This window comes from Epargyreus clarus, unplaced genomic scaffold, assembly GCF_041222505.1.
Source record: "Epargyreus clarus isolate Ecla_fem2 unplaced genomic scaffold, WU_Ecla_fem_2.2 ptg000003l, whole genome shotgun sequence".
NCBI classification, from domain to species: Eukaryota; Metazoa; Arthropoda; class Insecta; order Lepidoptera; family Hesperiidae; genus Epargyreus; species Epargyreus clarus.
Window position 1 is genome coordinate 18011552 of NW_027332211.1, and position 26688 is coordinate 18038239.

Genomic DNA, 26688 nt, shown 5'->3' on the forward strand with positions numbered 1-26688 from the left:
TTATACAACAATAAAATATAAAACAACAAATCGTAATCATAAAAGACACGAATAATTATACATCCAGTTCTATTCAAACACATTGCCTTAATACACAATGAAATGTCCATTAACTTTCATTTTGACCATGAAAAGTAATTTTCAAATGGCTAATTTCGTTAAAATTTGCCGTCATGTCAATGACATTGAACTTGACTTAAGGCAATTAGGCAATTTTATAGCGCATTAAAACAACGTTATATTCATAACATATCACATTAACTTTGGTATTCTCTTTGTTATTCTTAATTATACACAAAAACTCTATTGTAACTCTGCTTCGTATAAACATATATAAATATAAAAAAGAGAAGAAACTACATATCATCCCATAAACAGACACAGGTAGCAGACAATATCATAATCTTCTAATAAGTGAAAATACTTACTCTTAAGTATAAGACTTATACATACTTAGATAACAATATCTTTCTAGCTGAATATGTGAATTACAAACCGTATAATGTCTTTAATGTTAAGTGTAATAATAATTCAAGCTATGCAAACGTCGGAACGTGGGATCCGTGCCAAAGGCTGGCATGCAGTCAGATATTTCTGGCACGTCCTACCATTCCGTACGTTAATGTGCCTTCAAATTGTGAGTAAATCAAACTTAACTCCCATTGTCGACTTCTATATTCTACACGGCACTTATGATGGGCATAAACACAGTTTAATAACTTCTTTGGTATATGTATGTACACATACGAGTATTTGTGAAATATGGAATCATAAAGGCGCAAACTTACTGATGAAACGCGACGCTACGCAATACAACGCGACGCTTGGTGAGCTAAATCAAATCTATATTTTTTTATATCCAGAATCACATAATGAACATTGGATGCTAAGCGATGATGATGCGCTTCTTGTCATAGAAAAAGAAATTGATTTGACAACAAGCGTCGCGATGCATCGTGTACCGTAGCGTTTCAATAGTATGTCCCCGCCTTAATGTTACTGCTTAACTTACAGGTATACCTATTCTTATCATTCGATCTACTTTTTATTTATAGGAAAATGTATATAAATAACGTGAAAACTACATAAGATATATCAATAGAGAATTATTGGAAAATATTTGTGTATTACCTACTTATTTCTATTTACATTTCTTATCCCAAGATATTTTTCCCAACACGTTACCTGTTCAAATAAGGGATGGATAAAAATTTTAGAAAGCGTCTAACTAAAATAAATTTTATATAAGCCAATTTCTTGGCATCAGTGCAGACATTAATTTGAGAATTCATATCAAGTTAATGTTTTACAACAAAAAAAATGTTACGATCCGCTGCATAATCTAACGCCATTTTCAAATTCATAACGTGCTAACGAGTTCTATGCTTTCATTAATTAAGTTTTGGGCCTTCTCGTCCTCCTCTGCATCAGGGTCATAGTCGAGGAGCGTGTACTCCGTGTGGATGCTGCAGCTGTCCTCGCTGTCGTTGACGTTGAAGTACGTGACGGTCGCGTAGCACACCGGCCGCTGGTGGGCGGGGCTGCTCCTCGTGGAGTCGTAGGCGGAGTCCGACCTCGCGCAGTTAGAGTCTGTGTAGCTCTTGAGGCTGTCGTTGTGGGAGCCGTCGTAGCTGTTGTAGCTGCTGTAGTAGGAGGCATTCTCGTAGGATTCATTGGATATGCGCAGTGGTGGTAGTGATGTCCGGCAAGAGCAGAAGCGCTGCAGGTCGATCTCTGGGCGCGCGTCCACGGTGCCGCTGTAGGACGGCGAGCGCACCAGCGCCGGAGACACCCGGTTCCTGGATGGTTTGCGGTTTTTGTTCCGCTTGAACAGCTTAAAGGCCTGTGGACAAAGATACCTGGAATTAGTTTTACGATCACATCTGAGAACGCACGATGTCTTAAAGTGTTTTATTATTATATTATCTTTGTGACATCGGTTAATTTCAGAGTGGAAATTAATTTTTTGAGACTTTACATTCTTTTTGGGACCATTATAGAATGACACTCTTATCTAATAAAATATATAAATGTATTATTATAGCTAACAATTACCTATATGTTACAAGATTTTTAACAAAGAAATATCTGCCGGTTGTGCGTCACTCCTTTAATACCTAGTAAATGAGGCATTTATAAGAAAAATAGCAATTAATATGTAATGTCGTAGCCGTCTTATAATGCTCATAGTTGCAATATTTATGATTATGGTTGTATTACAAGCTATAAATCAAGATAACCATGATCTACGACTACGGTGTCAATAGTAGTACGTATATCGTATTTTTATAAACACATCATTAAATTGCATGAATACATTGCTATATTATGAAGGTATGTAAGTAGAAAATAAGCGTATAGTCCGCATGTTAGTAAGTGCCATTGCCGCCTATCACCGTAATCTCAGATAGAATTAGAGACCTAGCTGAGGTCGGACAAAGATACATTGTTACCCCTGAAGACTAAGTTAAAACGTCTCGTAAGTGTTACATACCATATCCTTTAAACCAAAGTATGGCAACACTTAAAACTGAATTAATATCCGCTAGAAATGCGTGAGAGTGGTGCCTTAGCACCACTAAGGGTCCTACTACCAACAAAAATTATAGGATTAGAGAACGAACTAGCATTAAGATGAATAGATTTGACATTTACCATTAGCGCCTTTTCATATTTTTTATTTGTCACAGATAGATAGAGTCTTCATCATATATTAAAACTCGCTGAACCGGCAAACGTAGTGTTGCCATATAAATAAAAAAAAATGTTAAGAGTGAACAACCCTTATCACTCACAGGTATGAAAAATAGATAGTAGCCGATTCTCAGGCCTACTGAATATATGCAAATAAAAATTTAGTGAAAATCGGTAAAGCCGTTCCGGAGACATTGTGACACGAGAATTTTATACAAGATGTACTTCGGAACAATCCAACTCCGACTAATGAAGCTTCATTCTGAGAACAGGATATTTTGACTTCAATACTTTATTCGTTAATAATGTTCAAACGAATATTAATTTTGAACTAAATTACGTTGAAACTTGATATCCTGCCTATACGGATAATGAATACTACGGTTTTGACGTAGAAAATATTAAATTCTCAAAGGTACCTGATGTAAATGTATAATTATGGGGAAATATAAGTAACTTGAAAGATTTCACAAGGTAATTCTATTTAAATAGGTAAGTAAGAACAATTACGGTGATTATATTAAAAAATCTTAAATTGTTTTTGTTTTAACGCCAACATTTCTAAATTTGCGATATACCTAATACTTAAATGTGTACAAAATAAATTCAAACATTTGAAGGCAAGTACCTACGAGTGATCATTGGAGGGACAGTATTGAAAAATAAAAATTAAAAATGTAACTAATGTTTAATTGTTTACCATAGTTTAATACAAATTAATTAATGAACACGATTTAATGCCGTAGAGTTAAATATAGATCACATGAAAATGACTTAATAGAAGCTTGTTTATAGTTACGTGTGTATCTGTAACACTATATTTGTTATCTAAGACAATCAATTAAAACATTTGATCCAAAACAAGCTGTTTATTTATGATCAAAACAAATCTATAGTCGTGAGGGCGCTGTGCTTATTTCCATACAAAACATATCGATGACGCCAACCGCGATTGGTTTCATAGCCAATCGTGCTAGATACACCAGTCTTAATAAATGATGCTAAAATGTTGCCACAACCGGGTCGCGGCCATCGCTTCGGGGTCATTTTATTCTAACTTACATAATCTGTGACTATTTTAGGATAGCGCCGTATTGACGTTCCTTTATCCGAATTTAAACTCAACCTGAATACTATAAATGTGAACTGGGACACACTGAGGCTTCGTAGGCTATGCTGATATATATTTTCAGGCATAACCTACATACCAAAAATATATTTCATGTAATCTTATTTTCTTTGAAAACCAATGAAATTATAAAAAGTTACTTATATACAATAATAATAAACAGGTAAATATACTTAGTATGAAACGCTTTTGTCGAAGCTTATTTTCCATATATTTTTCCATGCACGGGCAATATTAGATAAAAATATTAGAAAAACATACTCATCACAAATCTCTACCACTTTAATTTATTCGATTGTATCTGACGCCATTGCTTATCTCCTTAATTAATTATCACCCACAAAAAATATAACCGATATGATAACACGATCTAATGAACGGAGGTGATTTCAACTCGAATCTGGGGCAATGGGGCGAGTTACATTTACATTTTTCAACTACTCAAAATAATGTAGCCTTGTGTAATGTAAACTGTACGTGTAACTGGCAGCACCAAGGACGGGCACTGTCAAACAAACATATGTATTTTTAACTAGATAAACTTGACCCGTAATATTATGTTAAGAATATCATACACTACCCCACTCTGTTAAATGACTACTTAGGGTTCAGTAGTCATTTAACAAAAATGGGAACCCTCATAATTTGGTCCTTTTATATCTAAGGTAGGCAATATGTGACTGAGACGAAAGTACTTTAGCGCATATTAGCGTGGATAAAAATTACTTAATAAATAAGAAATAAACTGGCTAAAATGGGAAAGAAACTTCGCCGAAGAAGTTTTATTTTTAAAATGTACATGATATTGATTTTTTCCCAAACATACATAATTAAATTTTCGTCTGTCTTTACAATATAATTATTTACACATAGAAAATTAATTAATCAAGAGAAGACAAAAGTAAAATACGAAACAGGTCGAATGGCAAAAGGTAAAGTTGACAAATTGACGGTACAGTTGAGTTTGAACAATGCTGTCCCTCCCGTGGGAACAGGCCGGCCACCTGCTCTATGAATATTGCGGTAGATTAAACCCAGTGTTGAAAATGTAGGCAATAAAGTATTTTGTGAAAAACAACATTTTTTCCAGCTACATAGGGTAATGTTATGAATTCTTTGGCTTAGCCTTCAACCCAAACGGCTTGACGAATTTTAAAATAGTATTGTTGATCTAAATTGTCCGAATTAGTTACGCTATTTTTAAGCAGTGTAGTTTTTTATTTTTATTTTCTCTTCTTTTTTAAATACATTCATATAAAACTACCTATAATTTCTAAATAAATATATAATAAAAATGGCTTTACATATATCCTCACTAGTTCCAAATGCCGTATCAGACGGTAGAACACAATTCTTGTTTCATAATTTGTCTTCATTGTCACTCATGTCTGCTTGGCCGGTAAGTAAACTCGGAACCCTCTATATGTTGTGTATGGCGACAGTTAAACCACGCTTGTAACAAAATAAAGAAATTGTATTAAAGTTAAAATTTAATTTAAAAATTGCAAACCAATAATGATTTAATTTTATCTTATTGGAACGGTTAGAAAAGTTTTATTTTTATTGTCCCTTTTTGGCCGCGAATTGAGTTTGAATATTGAATAAGTTGGACCGTAAGAACGCCCGGGGTAAGGGTGGTTCGGGGTGGCACCTGTCGCCTGCGGCAGTTAGGTAGTTGTAGTTACTGTTAGTTTGGCTTCTTTTAAAGTTATGCGTCTGTCTGAACATACGACATTTTATGATAGAGTAAGCAAAATGCGCTCAATTAAAGTTTAAATTTTATTTTAAACGAAAGCTCTCTGTTTGAATGTCCTTTCTTTACAAGGGACTTTCTCTTATTGACCTATGTTGTCTAGTAGCTTTAGTCTTCCTAAATAAATTTAAATTCTTTAGATGTTATTTTGAAGTAATAATTATTTTATTTCAGCCCTCTTAACGTATAACTTACATAAAAATATAAATGAAAAATTAATAAGACATGTATGTTTGTAATTACATTTTTACAGTATACGTATTTAGCGAAACATATTTTATTTTTTTGCCTGTTTAACGGGCTAATTTCGTGAATTTATTTAGGGACTTTCACTGACAGGAGGAATTTGTAGGAAGCAACAGAATCTGCTTCCCATCCCTTCATAAGGGTTCGTATAGGGAAGCTCGTTGAAAATAAAATTGCATTAACTTTTATCGATAGTCATTTAGAAGCGTTTGTGTTCAGGGGGCGAAACGAGGGGGCGCCACCTGCCGTCGCCTCACTCCGGAATAGTTGAAACTGTCGTGGCTTCTACACTAATGCGGAAGATAAAAATAAAATTTTGTATAAAAAAGTTCATATTGGCGTAATTTGTCGCAATAAATATATATACTTATATAGATCAGATATTTTTCTGTAAGGAGGTAGAGCCTAGATGGCTTAGAACGGGGCGATACTATCGCCACACTATGACTTGATAAAGTTCTGTATTGTGATGCAAGCCTATGGAAGTCGACTAACTTACATACGAAGTCATATTGGGCCATCTCTGTGTCCCACAAATACGGCCACAAAGTGACCTATGTTCAAGTATGACCAAGCCACCAATGTCCATGGGCAACAGTACCCACTTAGCAACAGCATGGTCGTTTGTTTCTTCAAAATTGTAAAAACAGGAAATATCCTAAATTTCTTTGTTCACATATTCCTCTATTCTGTTTCAGTGTCACAGACCGACGCTTTAATAAAAGTATACTAATAAAATGTTATATTTTTAAAGTAGGTAAATTCCGAAGACGGTTAAATTCGCGTGCCTGAGAATTTGCGCTTGAGTGCGCTGTCGGTGTCACGGACGACGGCCCAAACCGCGGACATGACCCTAAGTACAAAGTTATACATGATACGCTATTAAGGTTGCAGAACTACGCGTTTATGGGGTAACTGCGGCGGCACAGTCACCACGCCTACATCTGATATAAAACACCTGTGTAAAGCTGCTGTCTTGAAGGATGTGATAAGACAAACATCAAGTAGGAATGCAAACCTATTTAATCTCAACAACTTTTTTCTTTTTCTTTTTTAAATGTATTTATTTAACTACTTGCTACTATTTATCGGGTGAATAGGTATCTAAATTAAAGTTTAAACTTAATTGAGCTTACTCGGAATACGAACTTCTTTACTCCACAAATCCATGGCAGAGCAGCGTGTTGAAGGTTCCCCATGTTTCTGTAGGAAGAGGGAAGATATGTGCTGCAAATTGCTATAATGGGCCTAAAAATTATGGCCCATAATAGCAAATAATAGATGTACTACTGCCATACCCATATCTTTAAGAGTGAAAGAGATTGAAGCTTCGGTGGAAGTTTTCAGGAGGGAGGTTTTGAAGGTAATTTTGAATTTTCAGGAATGGCAAATCAAGGCTTAAAATGGATCCTGTTGAATATCATACCTTATCAAGCAGAATGCAAGCCCATTTACAAAAAAGTTTTCTTAAGCCCTATCTATTTCTATTAAGACTTGAGACATTCTAAATTAGTAATTTCGTCTTCCACGAGTGCCCTTCTGGCTCGCTACTGATATCAACGTGGTTCACAATTCCTAATTCCTATTAGAAGTTTCAACTTAGTCTCAAGGAATTCCAGTGACATGTCTGGAAACTCTAATAGGATTTGCGAAGGGCACTGACCACTTAGCATTAAGCTGGATTCCCGTTCGTTATTTCTTCCATTACATAAACATTCCGTCGGTTTGAAATATAGCTTCGTATATCTACTACTATACGTCATGCGGAAAATCCAAGATGAACACTCTAAGAAAAAAGGAATTTTGCAATCGTTTCTCAAAACTTCAATTGTCAGTTTACCCAAGATATGCTTTAGATAATACAAATACACAAACTCTCGGTGTTTGTATATAAGTATTAACCTTGAACAGCAATTTAGATGTATTATTTTTACTACTTAACCCGAGATCGATCCCGGAGCCCTCTGCGTAACAGACAAATGGTGACGTTCGTGTGTATATGTAGAAGGGATAAATATCTTAGGAACAAACCTAGTTTAGTGACATTACAATGAATAGGAACTTTACCTTCACAGGATTTTACTACTTATATTATATTTGAAGGGATAAAGTTAGTTACGAAGGAACGAACGGTAGATATTTTATAAATTCCTGGGAATCTTAAAAATGTTTAATCTTCGCCAGCCCAGCGAAGTGACTGCTGTAATTTTAATCCGCTCCAACTTTGTGAAGTCGGAATTTATCAGTAAAATTATACTATTCAACGACTTTGGAAGCTATTTCGGTGTCTCGTAACTATAAGATAAACACGCTATCTTCAAAACATTAATAACTGTTCAATCAGTTAGGTAGCTACAAGTTTAATAAATAGTTTACTAATAATACCACTGTAAATAATTTACTAATAACTTTACGTAGATACACTTACACTAAAAACTTTATGTAGAGAAGTTTCTTGTTTAAACAATATTTAGGCATGATAATTATTTTAAGTAAAATTGTTTATTTCTCGACACGTACACCTAATATTTGCGGCTCTTAATGAACTTTCTGTTCATATAAAAAACTAAATGAAACGTATTTATTTTGTTCTGGCTCATGTCGACAGTTACAAATTTTCAGTACATCAGTATATTTTCACTAATCACACATACATAGTCCCTAAATATACAGATATTAATTTTTGGTAGCGACTTATAAAATGTACATACACATGGCCGCACACACTCATACGTACAAAGCTAAATAGATGCATACATATATGGATTGAGAAAATAAGTAAATATTTTGTTCAATAGTAATTTTATGAATTACTCATAGCAATCAGCCATATTTCTTAAAAAGTATTTTACACTAGAACATTTACATTATTGTTTCAAATTTAGTAACGTATATGATCGATGACGTTTGTGCTACACAAATTATAATGTAATGTTTGAAAGCACAGTATTTAAACCTTACTTACCAATGTTAATTACCAATGTTTATTTCTATAGCGTCAAAACAGCTTAACCGTATTCATGGCAAATAGCCCAAGAAATACAAATGACGCAACGTAATATTAGCTAGCAAAGAATTCTAAAAGCTAATGTTCCGGCGGAAGCGCGCAAAGGTGAAGGGAGGTCGCCGTTGAAATATTCTTGCCAACTTTCCCGAGGTGCGCCTGTTTATCATACTCACGGCTTCGTTATTGTGATAGCTTGTAGCTGCGTACGATAAGTAAAATAGAAAGATACTTCACTGTCTTGAAGTTGAATGAATCCACAAAAGGATGATTTTATCATTTATTGTTTGAAGTCTTGACAAATAATAAACATGTTTAGAGAAAATTTACGTATAAACAAATAATATTACGTAATTTACGGAATGAATAAATAAGTATTTCAAACATTTTAGGGACATTTTAGAACGGAGACATGGAAAAATTTATTTACGCAACAATTTCAATTCTCAATACTGGTTACACTTTCTTGTTAGGAGTGATCAATCCATGCATTTTACTAATCTAAGGTAGCTGTATTCATAAGGAAACTTCACAAATGTGAATAAAGACGGCAGATACAATAGAAAAGTTATGTTTTAACATTAACACCTACTTTAATGCTCGTTGTGTTTTGCTTTGCAACTTTTGAATTATGTTGTTTTAGTCTTTGTTACGAGTAATTCATAAGTCTTTCGAATGCATTTGCATGGAAATCGTAAATTGCACTAGGTTACGAAAACTGTAAAGGGCTATTGAAATTGCTTACTTCTATCTCCACTAACTTAAGAGCAGCATGGTAGAGTTCCGCTAGGTGCAAATAATCTTTTATTTACGACGTTTAGAACTATCGAATGACGTTATAGTCCCATATGCGAATCAAATCTAATGTGTAGGTAATGTTCACAATTTTATATTGTACCCATTATCCGAGTATATGGGCGATATTGACTGCTTTCCACCAGGTATCCATTCTCTCACTCTTCACTGGTTTTGTTTAAGAAAAATGACACTACAATTACTTTCACCAAATCGTAATGTAATATGATAATATCGTCTTATATCGTCCACAATACTTCTACGCTAAGTACTCACTCACCACGTCAAAGTTGAACGTGCAACCCGCTCCCGATTCCCTGATTTATTGGCTATAAATCAGCTTATCGGTTGTACGAGAGTAAACACGTCGGGTGCCGTGACAATTATGTTAATATCACCTACAATTATAATTATTACGCATTCATTTCAAATACAGACCACTCGGTACTTGATAAGGATTTGTACTGGAAAGTTTTAGAACTATGACCATTGGCAGAGATTGGAGCGTTAGATTTGATTTTAAAATCTCTGAACCCAGAACCCTAGTATTATGTACCGAAAGGTTAAAAACGGAACCCTATACTAACCCGCTGTCTGTCCGTCTGTCCGTCTCTTACAGAGCTCTTCCTCTTGAACCATAATAGCTAGGCACTTGAAGTTTTTATAGTGTATGTTCCTACTCTGTAATGTAACTATGGCCGCTATAACAACAAATATAAAAATAAAAAAATTGTTGAAAATAAATGGGGTACCATACAAGAAACCGCTATTTCTCGACATTTTCTGCTTTATGTGTTGAACCGTAATAAGTAGTTCAAAATTTTCAAAATTTTACCTTGATGTCACTTATAACAACAAATACTAAAAATTAAAAAAAAAATAAAATGTTGGTGGTACGGAACCTATCGTGTGCGAGTTCGACTTGCACTTGGCTAATTTTATTTTATCTCAGTTGACAACAGTAGAGTTGTATCTTTATTAGATCTCATAACATTAAAATTTTCGGCATCATTTTCAGTTAAGTAGCTATCTCAGGTGCTTCAGTCTGATTGTATTGTTAAGCCTTATCTGATAAAATATCAAGAAATTTACTAAATATATATGCGGAAGTCTATTCGTTTGTTTGTCAGTTATTTTCCACTTTTAATCGCTCAGTAAATTAAGCAAACTTCTATAAGTTAGCAAACATGTAGTTATCAAAACAAAATTTGGGGGGGAAGTAAATCGAATAAACGTTAAGCAGGAGAAATTGTGCCAATAAACTAATATGTAGTACATTTTACTGTTCGTAACAACAATACAATTGCGTATTGTATATACAAAAATAATACATTAAAGTAAAAACAGCTTTTACGGTATCCATTGCGGTTTTTACGCGAGCGCTACATTTACGCGCGCCTTAATTTACGCACCTCACGCAAATAACCGCCCGTAATGTCCGCTATAGCGCTGGAATGATCTTGATAATGTTCCGAGTGTCCGTTTATTTCTGTTCGCTAAACGCCAGAAATACGCCTATACACTTGCCGCAATCCCTACTTTCACGCACCTGACGCAAACGATGTGAAAATAGCCTAACATACACAGTATGGGCAGCATTAATATGTTTACGTATTAAAGTACCGAAATAATGTGCACTAAGGAGATGATGTCAGAAGTATTTGCTGAGAAATTTTGATAGTGCTATTACAGTCGTGTGTACCCGGACTAATGACTTGGTAATGGTATAATGCATAGTATGTAGGTAAGTATAGGTGCATTATTTTACTTAATATTATATATTATAACCCGGAAGTCTTTTTTAATGTAATTGAATAAGAATCGCGCAAAATTTTAATATTTAATAGACTCACTATTAAATTAGAAGTTTTTTTTCTCTATTTTGCGGTTATCACATGATTATGTGAACATGCATGATAAATAGAAGTAATTTATTACCCATATGTAATTCGAGATCACATACGTCATTGTAACAATAGTCTGGGGATCACCTGGTTTAATTGATTCGATAAAACAGAACCAGACACATTCGTCTGATAAGGTTTATGCTTCGTAAATATTCCATAATCTAATTATTTTATTGATTTTTTAAGAAGATAATTTATTTGGTTAACTGTATCACAATAAAAGTCTGTGCAACAATTATTCAATATATTTTTTTTATTTCACAACTGAATACGAAACACTTTTTTTTACCACCTGATGGTAAGTGGTTACTGCCGCCCATGGGCATCTGTAATCAACCCCAGATAGAGATATTCCTACCTGAGGTCGGCCAAAGATGCGCCGCTACCCCTGAGGACTAAGCTGGAACGCCTCGGAAAAGTCTGTCTCCCTTACCACACCCTTCAAACCCGAATACAGCAGCGCCTAACACTGCTATTATTAGGTAGAAATAGGTGTGGCGGTGGTGCCGCTGGAGTCGAACCACAAAGTGTTCTACCACCTTCGTGCCTTCGTACCTTCGTACCTTGCTTACTTTCGTTACGACAAAAATATATAAGTAAGTATATAGTTTTCGGTTATATTAAAATCGGTCTCGTTCTTCTATTATTTTTGAACATTTTTTTTATTTTCGTATTAAGGCATCCATGTTGAGTTGAAAAACTCACCCCCTATAAACACTTCATTATCCGTTCCACTATTAAAAGCACTTATTTAACATAGTTTGTACATAAAACTTATAGTAAGTATATACACTTCATTATCCTTCATTATTATAAATGCGGAAGATGGTTTGATTGTTTGTTCCGCTAGTCAGGCTCTGCTAAATAATCGATCGTCATGAGATATGGCAGAAATCATGTCTGCCAAAATCGCTCCGTCATGGAGATGAACGAATTCTTCTTTTAATCCAGGAAAATATACGGATTACGATGGAATATTGGAATGTTTCATTAGTGCGTACTATATTTTGCTTATCTACGGCTTTATTACTAAAATTTTATAAGCTTCAAACATACATAAACTATTGAAAAATTAAATCCTTATATCTAAAATTGTCAGTTACTTATTTTGAATAATATTTTAATCGATATTTTTAAGCACGATAGTTTTCTACGTTTTTTTTTTATAATATAGTAGACGAGCATGCAGTCCACCTGATGGTAAGTGGCTACTGCCGTCCATGGACATCTGTAATCACCCCAGGCAGGATTAGATATTCTTACCTGAGGTCGGCCACAGATGCGCCGCTACGCCCCTGAGAACATGTAAGACTTGATTTGAAGCAATGGCGATTGACGATGATTCTATCCTTCCAGACCAATGCTCTCCAATAGTTTAGTTATAGTTTGTTGATAACACAGTCTAATCTTAGGGCTGTAATTTTGGTAAAACCACATGGTCGTTTACCACGGAGTGCTATAAAGAGTTACACTAGTATTCTTTCTACGTTTATCCACGTGCGCCCACGTGACTGACACACTAACACATTATAGCGCTTTTTATATACAATTCCCATTCATTTTATTACCCCTTTTTAGATCATGATGCGTATATAACCTCAATGGTTGTCTATACTACGACTTTTGGAAGTGTTCTGAAGATATATATTTTTAAATGTAGAAATAATGTAAAGAGGTGAAATTCAGTGAGGTAAATTATTTATTTGATGAAGTAACAGCGTTTGTTATTTAAAAATGTTATATACATTTCCGTATAAAATGTACATTCATTGTCGGGGTAGAGAAACCTATTCCAGTCTTCCCCAACTAGTGGGATCAAAACTGTGGGATTTTATATCTTTAAAAAAAAGAAAATGATAGCGTAAAATTATAACATGTATACGTATGTCTAACCGTGAATGTATCATATCATAAAGGTTATAAATCAATGCAGCTATGACGTACATAAAAGTGTCTATTACTTAATCTGGATTTATAGATAGTATCTCAGTAAAGGTCGTGTTCCGATCCGGTGGTAGTATAAAACAATAATACTAATAACTAGTTCACATAAACGAAGCCGGTAAACACAACGAGTTTAACTCCCTTTGTGTCGACGTTTCAACAATTACGACATTGTTGTTGATCAATACAATAATACAACAACAATAAACCAACAATGATACTGATCTTGAGATAATACCCTGTTTATGTTGACGCCTTGATGATGTGTAAATACGAGTAGTTAAGCGTCAGTATTACTCAATTGAGTCTATTGCCTCATTATTTTTATTCAACGGAAGTTTGTTTTTAGAGAAAGGAGTTTAAGTTTCGGAACATATATTTGGGCTGTATTTATATACATACGGAACCCTAAAAAGAACAAAGAAGACCACTGTTCTGTCAGATAAATTCATCTTATATACAAAATTCTCGTGTCACAATGTTAGTTACCGTACTCCTCCGAAACGGCTTTACTTATTTTCTCCAAATTTTATATGCATATTCAGTAGGTCTGAGAATCGGCTACTGTCTATTTTTCATACCGCTAAGTAAAAAGGTCTTCACCCTTAACATTTTTAATTTATATGGCAACACAACGTTTGCCGGGTCAGCTAGTTTTATTATAAAAAAATATGATTGTTGTAAAAGTAAAACCAATCATAATGAATTTAAACTTAAATTCACGGCCAAATATGACTAAATTGTCTGCACAATAGCTATTAATTCTATGAAATCAATAATTGCTCACTCAAGAGTAAAATTCGGGGCGTCGTGTTTATTTATAGATAACAGCTGCTTATGTAACTGGTATCATGTTATCACTTAACTAGAATGTTATCTAATTAGTGCAGCCGCAGACTGCCTAGAGTCGTTACGGAGAAATCTCTCTACGCAGACTCTACGATACTCTACATGTAATATTGATATATAACAGATAGCCTTTCTAAAGTCCATTTCAAAATTCCCTCCATAGACTGTGCAAGAACTACCGTCATCAATTTGTAGAATTCTTCTATAAAGTTTTGTAACATGATCGAGACCTTCCAACTTAATTCTCAGAAATAGCAACACAGGTCCTCCTAACATCTCAAAGACCTATGATAATTAATATACTTTAATTAACGAGTCGTCCTCATTTTTTATACTATCAAATTATTCAGAACAAAGAAAATACGCACGATTTTTATAAACTTTATTTTTGGAAGTCAATTAAAATATACAGCAATCAAAATAAATTACGTTTTCATCAAATCAACACACATTGTGACAACCGAACTCACCCCATCAATATACATGATCTGACCCTAAATTAATGTTGACTTTCGCAAAATTGAATTGTTTAGTTCCATCCCTGTTGACCCTCTCTGTTCACCCCTTTTAACTGTATTGAAAAAAATGTGCCAATATATTTTTATGCAAAAATGTGTTTATATAAAGTACCTACAAACAGACCCACGTTATTCTTTGAATCAGCGTAATAGGTATACCTTTATTCCTATATGAGGCAAAAACACTATTGTTATAATAAGGAAGAGGACGTTTACTTATCATGAATTATGTGCAAAAAAAATCTAATCCGGTATTTATTTGTGTACAAGAAAAGCACCCCTAATGTCATATAGTCACAACTCCTAAAAGAGTGGGAGTCTTATCTGAAATCTCTATCTGCATCTGGCATTGAATCTCCGGATTTTCAACGCTTTTCAACGGATTCAACGGATTTTCTTAATAACTTATACTCTGTGCATTACGGGTGCATAAGTGCGGGTTGTAAGACCTTAAAACAACTTTAAAACTTTATTTTAAGAATTCTCAGATATAGAGGTTTTCTTACGGTGCTCATTGCCGATTAAGAGAGTGACATTGTGATAATTAATTTCTAATACGGACATAACTTTGAGATTACGCCTAATTAGGCGTGCCTGGAAGTCGAATGTCGAACTTTCAGATTGAGAGGTTGAATTTCTAAAGACTAACCTATCAACCTTTTTATTAGCGCCACTTCCCAATAGCAATAGAAAATAAATTGAATTTAAATTTCAAATCATCAAAATCCTTGAAGACCTCACACCTAACATTGAAGACAGTAATTAGTTGTGCACACAATAATTACCAAACGATATGTTCACACGTCATTACAGTATTAATATTGTTGAGTGTGCTCGCTTCCTTATCTCCTACAAATACCTACGCACATCTCGCGTCTGTTTGTCTATCTCTGTGTGCCGACTGTCGGAATGTGATATGATTAAATTTAAATTTCAGATAGGTAATTTAAGTTTCTCAATATTTGTTTTGTCATCTTTTTTGAAAATGTATTCTGCAGCAACAAAAGCCATAAAGCAATAATATTGTATACGACTACAAAATTATCTTAAAAACAAAAAAAAACTGCTTTAAAGATAATAAAGAGGTTTTATATTTTCTATGCTACTTCTACCATTAAGACGAGTCTAACTCATATGTTAAATTGCGACAAGCCGTTTGGGCTGCAAAGCGTGCCGATGGAGACATACATACAAACGCTAAAAAATATTATCTTCCACAATCGATTAAAAAAATTATTGAATGAAAATATATACATAAGACATTCCATCTTATACACATATAAAGCAATATGCGCAATATTTAAATAATACACAAGAGATTGTTTATTACTTTAGTTGCGGATTACGAATCGCGCCTTTCACACTTTAGAACTAAGAATGTTTCTTCACGTTAGATCACTTATAGACTTATACAATTATAAATAATTTATATACATCCAATAAGTGCATATAATTCATATAAATATGTACGAGGTGGACTCACAGTATTTACATACTTTATTGCCGTGAAAGTTTTATGAATTATGTATCTAGTGATATCTATATTCATTATATACATTTATCTGATTAGTATGTCTAATAATATTAAGCTAATACCCGTTCTTTATTACGTTGTTTTCGTTTGTTTCATAAATAAACTCATAAATTAAATAAGAGGTTAATGACCACCCTATTAATATCCAAGATTAGAAATTTAAATTAGAAAAAATATATGATCGTCTTTACGACTGTAATATATCTAGCCAAAAATCAACATGCCCAAACTCTACATAGGAGGTAGAGCTAATAAACAAGTCGTAGACAGTGACAATATAATGTAACAGTACTAATAAAAAATAATTGATATCATTATAACATTATGATTTGTTGAATAAATAGCCTAATATGTAGGTAGTATAGTATATGTTAATGTTAATCATATTAAAAATTATAGTGACTTAACTAATCGTCATATAATAACAATCTCTACATTTAACTTTCACAATGATTGGATGTCATCAAAGAAGTAAAGAACTTAGTTAATTTACTTAAATCATTGAACAAGAATATATATAGACTAGATAGATACATATAGGTAATAGTTAAATACAAATAAATTAGTTTCAAAAATACTTTAAATATGTGTAGAACGTTATAGGAAATCTAATAAGATTTTAACCTAACCACCCCATTCAAAGTTTCAACCCAAAAAAGACAACATAGATATAAACAAAATAACACAAACATAGATATAAACAAAACAACACACAATAAACCAAATTTTAACACAACCGTTACAAAACCTATATAAATGCATAACATAAATACAACACAAACACGTAAAACACACAAAATCCTTCAAAAACAAACAATAACACTATAAACAACGCACCTTGAGCCACCTTCGGCGCGTCTCCGTCAAAAAGTCAGTGAGCACCATGATCACACACAAACCCGATAACGAAACTTTCGGAAGCTCGGAACGTAACGTGCGGTTCCCGCGAGCGCCGCGTGCGGAGTGCGAGTGACTATGGACGGAGGGACCCACTGCATTGTTTTATCGCCCCCGCCACCCGCGTCACACGCTACAGGGTTGCTTAGTGCAGGAATTTTGAATCGTCAAATTGTTTCAGTGCTGTGCATACGTTGGTAAAATGCATGCCTACATACCAGCGATGGTAGCGTAAAGCTGAAGATCAGACTCAATGGCACGTTTTGAGAGGGGCCTACTTCTAGAACTGTAATGTTCTAGGCGGAGGTTATCTCACAATGAGGTTTTATAAGAGGTCCAGAAGCCGTAGTCCATCTTAGGTAGTAGCACCTATTGGTAGACTTTACACAACCTTCATATTTCTTTAACAGAGTTCTTAGCCATATAAGCTGCATCCCAATATTTTCCTTCACCCTTCAAGAATATACTTAATAATTAATTTCTTCGCATATAATTTCGAAAAATTAAAGTTAATTAAAGTTGTGCGTGCGTGATTTGAAGCCCGGCCCTTGAAAGTAGGCGGCCGAAGTTCATATCACTAATTTACTATTTCACTCAGAACAATTAAGATATGTATGCTCCAAAAAATGTGAAACATTCCATTTAAGTTCTCAAGGAGCAAAGCATTTATGATCAACCTCACGTAGGATACATATTTGCAATTAGTTACACATGTCAGTCGTAGCAATTAAGTCCACTAATAATTAGTTATAAATATATATTCTCGTTTCCAAATGTGTCAACCCTCACGAAAGCACTCGAGTTATCCTGCAATCTGCGGGACGCTGTCGCAGGCCTCGCCCGCACCCAGTCCTTCAGTGCAGAGGTCTCAAGAATGTCAAGATGCCACTTCTGCAAATACGGTCTTCATTATGCGACGGATTGCATAATGTTCAACTTATTTAGTTTAATTACTTCGGAGCTTTATTGAAACTCCAATAGTGCATATACAATCTTATTAAGAGATTCTTGTTCACAGATGTATTATATAAGTAGGTAAACACTGTTTTCGAGTTTATTTTTTATATTTGAACCTAAGGATAAAGCAGACGGGATACCCGAAAAAGTAGTCATTGTCGCATATGGACATTTGTAACACCAAATCTCTTTTTACATCTTTTTTTTTTATAATATATATCTATTTTAAAGAGTCCACAAAATTTACTTTATATCATTAAGTTCTCTAATAGCTTTTAGATAACTGAAGTTAGGTTACAGCTCCACAATACCACACTGTGTTTGTGTAGAAAAAGTTATAAAATGATTTAACAATAAAGGAAATGTTTACACTTCCTTTATCGTTAATTTAAGTTATTCGTTCATAGGGATGAAATGAGACCTGTACCCAGCAGTGGGACATATATACTGCTTTAAAAATGAGGAAAATGTCCCAAGAAAACCTTTGTTACTTATACCCAAAAATGGGACGATAATGGTTTATTGATAAACGGACATAACCAATTTAATATGTGTGTATTAGTGCTATCTCCACGCGACCAGACCCGGCTCGCTCACACCCACTTAGTTAGACTCAAGATGACACTTGAACGAGTACTATTTTAGTCCCAGATCTTCGGCTATAAACATTTACGTATCATACATAGGTACACAAAGTTTTATTATTTTTTTTATATACCTAGTGGTAAGTGATTATTGCCGCTCATGGACATCTGTAACGAACATCACATAGAACATGGTTTCAACTTGAAGTGAATCACAGATGTGTTGCTGTTAATAAAGACTAAGAGGTCGCATTTAAATTAGTGACCGCCCCTTATTAATACGCAATCTAACTTTTTGCTTACCAAAGATCGAAATTTGTCAATTTTTAGTATAGAGTAGTCAAATGTCGATAATTGGTAGGCAAAACAATGGATAAATTATTAATGGCGAATATAAGTTAGCCATTCATGTTGTTGATGTAAAGTAAAATTACTTTGTTAATGATGTTGCTATTTCTATTAGTATTTACATAAAACACCGTCATTAATTCCACAAAAAATATGTTATGTTCTACAGTAACGATATGCGGTCTAATTATGGAGTTACAAATAACTCTATTTAATTATTTACTTACAGAAAAAATACTGTCAACATATTAATACAAACAATATTCAGAAGAAGCAAAATATTTTGCTAATTATCTTTCGTTATCTTTCGTTTGCGGCTGTTCTTTGTAGACTTATTTGTAAATATATCTTTCACATACTCTTGTAGGAAATAACAATTATTTATTCCAATAAGTAATAATTATTTTAATCACAGAACCCATCGGCTTTCGAGTGCGTCGCTGGTGGCACCAATTTCTGCCTTATAACAGTAGTGTTAAGCGCTGCCTTGTCTTGTTTAAGGGTTTGTTAAGAAAAAACCCTCAACTGATTCCTTAAGATAGTAGGTAATGCATATGTGTCATTAGGTCAAACTTCAGTTCTATATATCATTAAAATAGGTGACGATGCTAACTAATAGTAGATACTTTTTCATTAAATTCGGCTTCACACCGCACCCTCTAGAGACTTTCGTACAATTCTTTTACATATTATTTGAATACGTACTTTGCCCACACAATACACACCACACACCCGCCACCCAGTCACTGACCTTACCATACAACTCCCTCGAGAAAGTAATAACGTAGTTGTACATGTAAATGACTATTTACGTAAAAAGTGTATTTGTGACGTAAATAGTTAGTTTTGGTCAGCAGCGTATATGAATATGACACACAATGATACTCAGAGTTTTCAAATAATGTTACAATATTGTTACAAGGAAGCTATCTAATTAAAGATTATAGAGATCTAAAAATCTACCAGTGTGGCCTTAATCTGTCGTAATGGTGAAACCATACCTCCTAATGATGGGCTAATGATGAATAATAAAATTATAGAGTCTGATTGAGGCTAAAAACCACGAAAAACGCGTTTTTAGCTTTTTCAATGTTTACTTACTCTTTTAACAACTCTAACTATCATAACGAGACTTTCTTATCTGAGACTTTAAAAAAAGGAAAGATTTAGAGTTTTAAAACTCGTCATAATCTTATTTTTGCTCTCATAATGGCTACTACTAAAGTTCATTTTGGCAAAAATCATATTTTTATTGGGTCATTAAGCATTAACAACTTTGAGATAAAATGAATAGCAATAACGGGAGTGTGCTGTAAAATATTATCTTAAGTAACCTCGAAATTTATTTAAAATGAAATATCCCTTATCTTTTTACCAAATTTCCGTAAGGATATATAGCGTCTTCCGGGCTTATTTTTAAAGCCAAGATATATTCTACATAGCCTATGTTTATTTATTTATTATCCGTCTTAAGACTTAGTTAACATGTAACAGTAATTATAGTAATATAAAAAAAAACTGTAACTAATGTTATGACTAACTTGAAGGTCGTAAGGAGATATATTTATCCGAGGCGTTCCAACTTAGTCCTCAGGGGTTGCAACGCCTCTGTGGCAAACCTCAGATGAGAATCTACTTCATCTGGGGCTATCTATTCTATATTATAAACAAAACAAATTATATTTTAAGGTGGTAGAAACCTTTGTGGTTCGACGCCGGCGGCACCACCGCCACACTTATTTCTGCCTTATAACAGCAGTGTTAAGCGCTGCTGTGTTCTGGTTTGAAGGATGTGGTAAGGGAGACATACTTTTCCGAGGCGTTCCAGCTTAGTCCTCAGGAGTAGCGGCGCGTCTGTGGCCGACCTCAAGTAGGAATATCTGATCCTATCTGAGGTTGATTACAGATGTCCATGGGCGGCAGTAGCCACTTACCATCAGATGGACTGCATGCTCGTCTGCTTCTCTTATATTATAAAAAAAAACATGGATAGTTGTATTTATAATATAGAAGGTATTATTTGCATAAACATAGAAGTCATAATCTAAATCTAATTAAATATTTTTTGCAGGATAAGGACAGTTTCCGCTTAGAAAAGGTCAAGTAAAAACATAGTGACGACTTATTACTACTGCAAATAAAAAAGGCAAGGAGAACTTTATTAATGAGAAGGGCAAACATATTTATTACTAACATTAATCTAGAGGAATTACTTACTACTCGCATTGTAAATGTTACTTTACCGAAAACATGGGCCAAGAACTAGGAAAGTGCTATTATTATTAATTAATCACAATAATATTATTATTTAATGACAATATTACTTAATTTAGACATGTGACGATAAAATTTAGGAATATGTGGATTTTTTGTGGCCGATTTTTGACTTATTTCGGAGACTGCATATTCCTGCCGTTAGTAAGACCTATTTTCACCATAAAAGTGTAGGTACCTAGGGTGTCCCTGTAGTCTCGGGACTAGAATAGTGCTACGGTATCCTCTGCCTGTCGTAAGAGGCAACTAAAAGGGGGCTTCTGGGGTTGCGGGCAGCAAGAGTGAGAGCTCGAACCCGAATCGGAGATCCCGGAGTTCTCCACCTAGCGCTGAGAACGGACACCGGTTTTAGTGTAAAAATCCCACATAACCCGGCGTCGCTCCCACGTCGTCCAGTACCTTTTGAAGGTATCCTCCTCGTAAACAAAAAAAAAATACCTAGGGTACCTAGAGTGCTGCTCCCTAATCGAAAATCGTATATAAATTAATATTTTGATAAAATTCAGTGTCAGTGGTACCACCTTAATTATATTGTATATTTCTAAAATCTTCCCTTAAAATAATGAAAAGAAGAAACTTTCCAGTCCTTTCGGTTTGCCTTTCCTATTATTCGAGTATCAAATATTCATCTACAAAGATAGATTTTGATCAAGAATGAATCGGAATTGGAACTCAATCGATGTCATTTATTGCCACGAAGATTGTCGCTTTGTATAACAATAGACCCTTGTCTATGTATAAGGGTGTAGGGGTGACATCAAGGACTGATAGGTCGGTTGATAAAGTGTAAAATTCTCTTAAATTGGCGATTTTGTGAAATAAAGGGATTTACCTACTTATCAAATAATAAAACATGTAATCTTTGCGGACTGTAAAACCTACATCTTTAAACGAAAAAAAGGAAAGAAAAGGTATTAAAAAAATAGTTCTAATTATTAAAATTTAATTTAATTTAAATATCCTAGTATATCTTTTAATTGGCTTGTAACTAGTAATCATATAGTAGGTAGTCTGAAGTTAATTATGAATTGTATTTCAATGTATTCCAAAATTAAGGCTTTTTATTCAAGTGTTTACTATTCCTTGAAACTATCCTGGCGAGGTCCCCGACCGCACATGTATTTTTATGTAACTATAAGGCTATTTAACTTTGTCTGAATTTCGACGTCACGTGCCTAGACACGCATGTTCGAATAAGTTTCGATGAAAATAACCTTCTGTATGCTTCACTATTCCTGGCAACCTGTAAGTGACTAAATTTTGCGAATTTCATGTGACACGACGCGGTATGGAAAAATTGTCGCATTTTTTATTAATATGGTTAATTATACTTTTCATTTATAACATGAAGTCACAGAGCCCACCAATAATTAATATATACAACTGAAAAAGGATTAATTACTTCAAGATATATTTAACACTCTTTTGGCAAAGACCGGCCCTATATAGATCTTCTTCTAAATACAATGTGACATCATAAATTAAGTATGCCCACGAAAGATCAATATGATCTCCAAAGACGAAATATTTTTTTGTATGTCTATTGGAGCGCACAAAAATAATCTTTTGAAACTTTATTTTTGTTTGATGTGGTAGCGAAAATCTACTCAACTTCCAACATTTCGCGTATATAAATATTGTTAATACTTAGTAGCAACATAACACTCACGTTAGCGTCGTCATATTGACAAACATCACTATTCGTCTGTTAAATATTTTAAAAGTGTCACCTCGCTTAGCGCAAACACACAGTCAATATTTACCTTTGCAGCAATTACGCTGTGACACGTGCTAACGAGCAGGGTTGGATACTATTTAGATTCAAGAATATAATGCATTGTATGCATCTTAAGATAACTAGCCTTTTTGAAAGAACTAATCTAACTAATCTCGAGCGTTCCCAGTTCCCAGAACCTTGAGAAGCTATTGATGACAGGTAAAGTAGAAGGAAAGAGACCTCGAAGACCCAGCCCCAAAAGATGGTGGGACTATCACAACATTTGGTGATACCAATCAATCAGGCAATCATCAGGCCACTGACCGCAATGTGGACCGCATGGTCTCGACGGTGTACTCGAGGTGTACTTTTTCATGTATTAGGGAGGTTTGGAGTACGTACGTGAAGTTGGAAAATGACCGACCCTTTTCGAATGTTTTAAACCGATCATACGGCCTCCAACAAGGCTAGGAACTTCTATCATAATGGTAGAATTTATAGACTGGTGATAGGGATTGTAATCCCATGTTTCAGACATTTATCGGTGTCGTTAAACACATAAATAATTTCTTATTTAACAGTAAGGAGATCCGCACGCCTGAAACGCCCCCACAATATCATGAAAGAAGTTAGTATAGTGAAGTATTGCTGTTCTCATTCTTACAGAAGATACTCTTCAGTCTACATGCCCATGAATAGTAAAACCACGTTAAAAGTGTAACACGATGTACTAACCCAAGATACTTGCGCAATCTTTGACCCTATAACCGACTTTCTGTAACGATAATAGATGAATAATCCATTCTTTTCAGTTCACTGCAACAAAATATTTACACGCACCTACTTAGGCACTTAACCTAACCCACTTTACATTTTTATCTTGTTTAAAAGACACGATTATGAAATCTGAAGCATAATTACGCAACGATAAAACCTTCATTGCATTGTTTGTCACCTAACCATTATATGTATCGCTGTCAATCAATTTCCAATTTGTCCTATATTAAAACGAAAATATTTGTCAGTATACACAACAGAGCCTTTACTAATTACTAAAGCTCTTAAAATTTGGATAGTAAGTTTTATAAGTTAATTTTATAATGAAAGTAACTATTAAGAAAGTAACTTTTGATATTAATAAAAATATTTCTCGTAAAATTTTCTTTCAAAATCTGCTACGACGAAATGATAATAGTAAGAAGTTTGAAAAAAAATACCAAATCAATGTTTTTAGAAAAAAAATAGGTATAATGAGGAATAAAAGTTCACTACTCGTATATTATGTTATATTTACCGCGTATATGGTAGCGAGCAAAACTAGTAGCTAACTAAATATTTATTCAAGTATTTGCCTGTTCTGTGACGTACTACGTTAATACGACGTAGGTAAATTTTCAGACTTTCTATTTACTTAGTTCTCTTTATCAACATAAAAATTTACAGTCGCATTAAGTGTCACGTTTAGCTTTCAATACAGTCATGTATGTGTTTAATCGACTTTAGTTACGGGTATTGCCATAGTTGGGGGTAGTATAGTGGCGGCGAACCCTAAAAGCGTAGCATAAATGATATATGCATTAACCGTGTTAAGCTCCATCGCTCGTGTCACCGAAGGCCTCAATCTGATACGAAAACAATTATCTATAAAGAAAGATTCGGTTCCGGTCGCCACCGTCCCATCGTCTCTATCGAAAAGGGCACAAACGTAACCCCATAAGATAGGGCCATATTTGAGTCGCTTCGCTTGCATGCATTCGTTATCGTGTCAGGTCGTTAGCGACCCTGTTTTTCAGAGCACGAGTGTCAAGCCATCATCTGATCCAAGAAAAGCCAAGCTGAAGCCGAGATCTGTCATCATCACATATTACCTGTCGGCCCAAGAGTGGCCTGTATAACGGTGACAAGGGCCTGACGGATGACGTCGTTTATGCTTGCGTGACGCAAAACATATTAAATGATTTTTTTGTTTTTCGACCTTAGTGAATACTAAATAATGAAATACATAACGCACCGCGTCACCAACTTTGTGGTGACTAGGACGATGCCTTAACCGTCGTGCATTGACGTCACGAAATAAGTGGTTGAATTTAAATGAGACGTAATAACCCGCTCTGCGACTCCAAGAAATGACGTCATTTTCCGAGTTTTAGCATAAAATGAAATATATGACATATCACAGACCTGTAATACAGATCTGTGTGAAATATTTTAGACGCGTGAATTCCGCTGTGAAGTTTACTGAGTAATTAGGAAAGTCCAAGTGCAAAATACAAAGTAATGGTGTATGTTACTTACATTTTGTAAAGATATCTTATCTGATAAATACTTAATCTGTTTTCACACATTTCACACACATCAACTATAAGGTTTTTAGCATTATCTTCATCTCAGAAGTAATATTATTTTAATACAATGACTACTATATATTGGATATTGCATGAAGTATTATAATGCACGTCCGAATGTTAGAGCAACAAGAAACTCATATCATGAGTGAAACATCAATTTCATACGTACCTAGGCGACAGTTAAACAATGAAAATTTATTGTAGAAGTTCATTTAGGAGCCCACAAACCTCTACATCTGAGTTCACCCTATCAGAGATATAAAATAACATAGTATTAGTAACCCTTAATTGGAAACTCCACTATCAGATTCGTTTATCAACGTACAAGGCCGCCTTGATGGCACACTTTGATAACTCTCTGTCGCTTTCCGTTTCTAAGCTTTACTGTTCTGACACGCGGAGTTTCGCATTCGATTCCCGGTCAAGTTTACAATACACTTTTTATAATTAATTTGTTTTACAGTTAGTTTTATATGGTATGGTAGAGACTGCAAACGAGTTGAACTGAGCATATTTAAGGTTTGTTAGTTTATACTGTAGATTTAATACATATTTTTTTTACAATATATGAGTAGTTGACGAGTAGATGAGCATACAGTCCACCTGATGGTAAGTGGCTACTGCCACCCATGGATATCTGTAATCAACCCCAGATAGGATTAGATATTCCCACCTGAGGTCGGCCATAGGATGCGTAGCGGCCCCTGAAGACTAAACTGGAAAAAGTATGCCTCGAAAAAGTATGTCTTACTTACCTCACCATACCCTTCAAAGCAGAACACAGCAGCGTTTAACACTGCTGTTATGAAACAGAAATAGGTGTGGAGGTTGTGCCGCCGCCGTCGAACTACAAGGGGTTCTACCACCTTAAAATAGATACAATAAAACGAATCTTTCTAACGGTAAATAAAAGCAGTATTTGTATTCATTTCAGAATAGACGTGTCGGTAGTTTAGTACTCGAAGTTTATGAATGAATGTATAAAAATATATTTTAAAAAGCACCATATGTTAATAAGAATAGAAGAAAAATACCTAACCAAGTTATTTTATAACGCAGTAAACAATATTTGGCTTATTTTGCGAAACTGCGTATAGTAGAAACGTCGCGAAGGCCGACAGGCATCGCCGCCATTATTTCGAGATACTATCACCTTCGCTGTTTAATCACTTGCATGTTATTGTCAGGAG

At 34.5% G+C, this 26688-nt stretch overlaps 1 protein-coding gene across 1 annotated transcript; it reads right to left on the bottom strand.

Moving 5' to 3' along the window:
* Positions 1 to 352: 352 nt before the first annotated feature.
* Positions 353 to 17324, bottom strand: LOC140756364 (uncharacterized). Its single transcript, XM_073091838.1, has 2 exons — positions 17211 to 17324; positions 353 to 1843 (listed from the first exon to the last, which is right to left on the bottom strand). The coding sequence occupies exons 1-2, from the start codon at positions 17256 to 17258 to the stop codon at positions 1361 to 1363; spliced, it is 531 nt and encodes a 176-aa protein (XP_072947939.1). The 5' UTR covers positions 17259 to 17324; the 3' UTR covers positions 353 to 1360.
* Positions 17325 to 26688: the final 9364 nt, after the last annotated feature.

Excerpts from the sequence above, each read along its gene's own strand:
- LOC140756364 (XM_073091838.1), bottom strand. The coding sequence starts at position 17,258 with ATGGTGCTCACTGACTTTTTGACGGAGACGCGCCGAAGGTGGCTCAAG. Across the intron at positions 1,844-17,210 it reads CGCGCCGAAGGTGGCTCAAG|GCCTTTAAGCTGTTCAAGCG; the intron begins GTGCGTTGTTTA and ends CTTTGTCCACAG.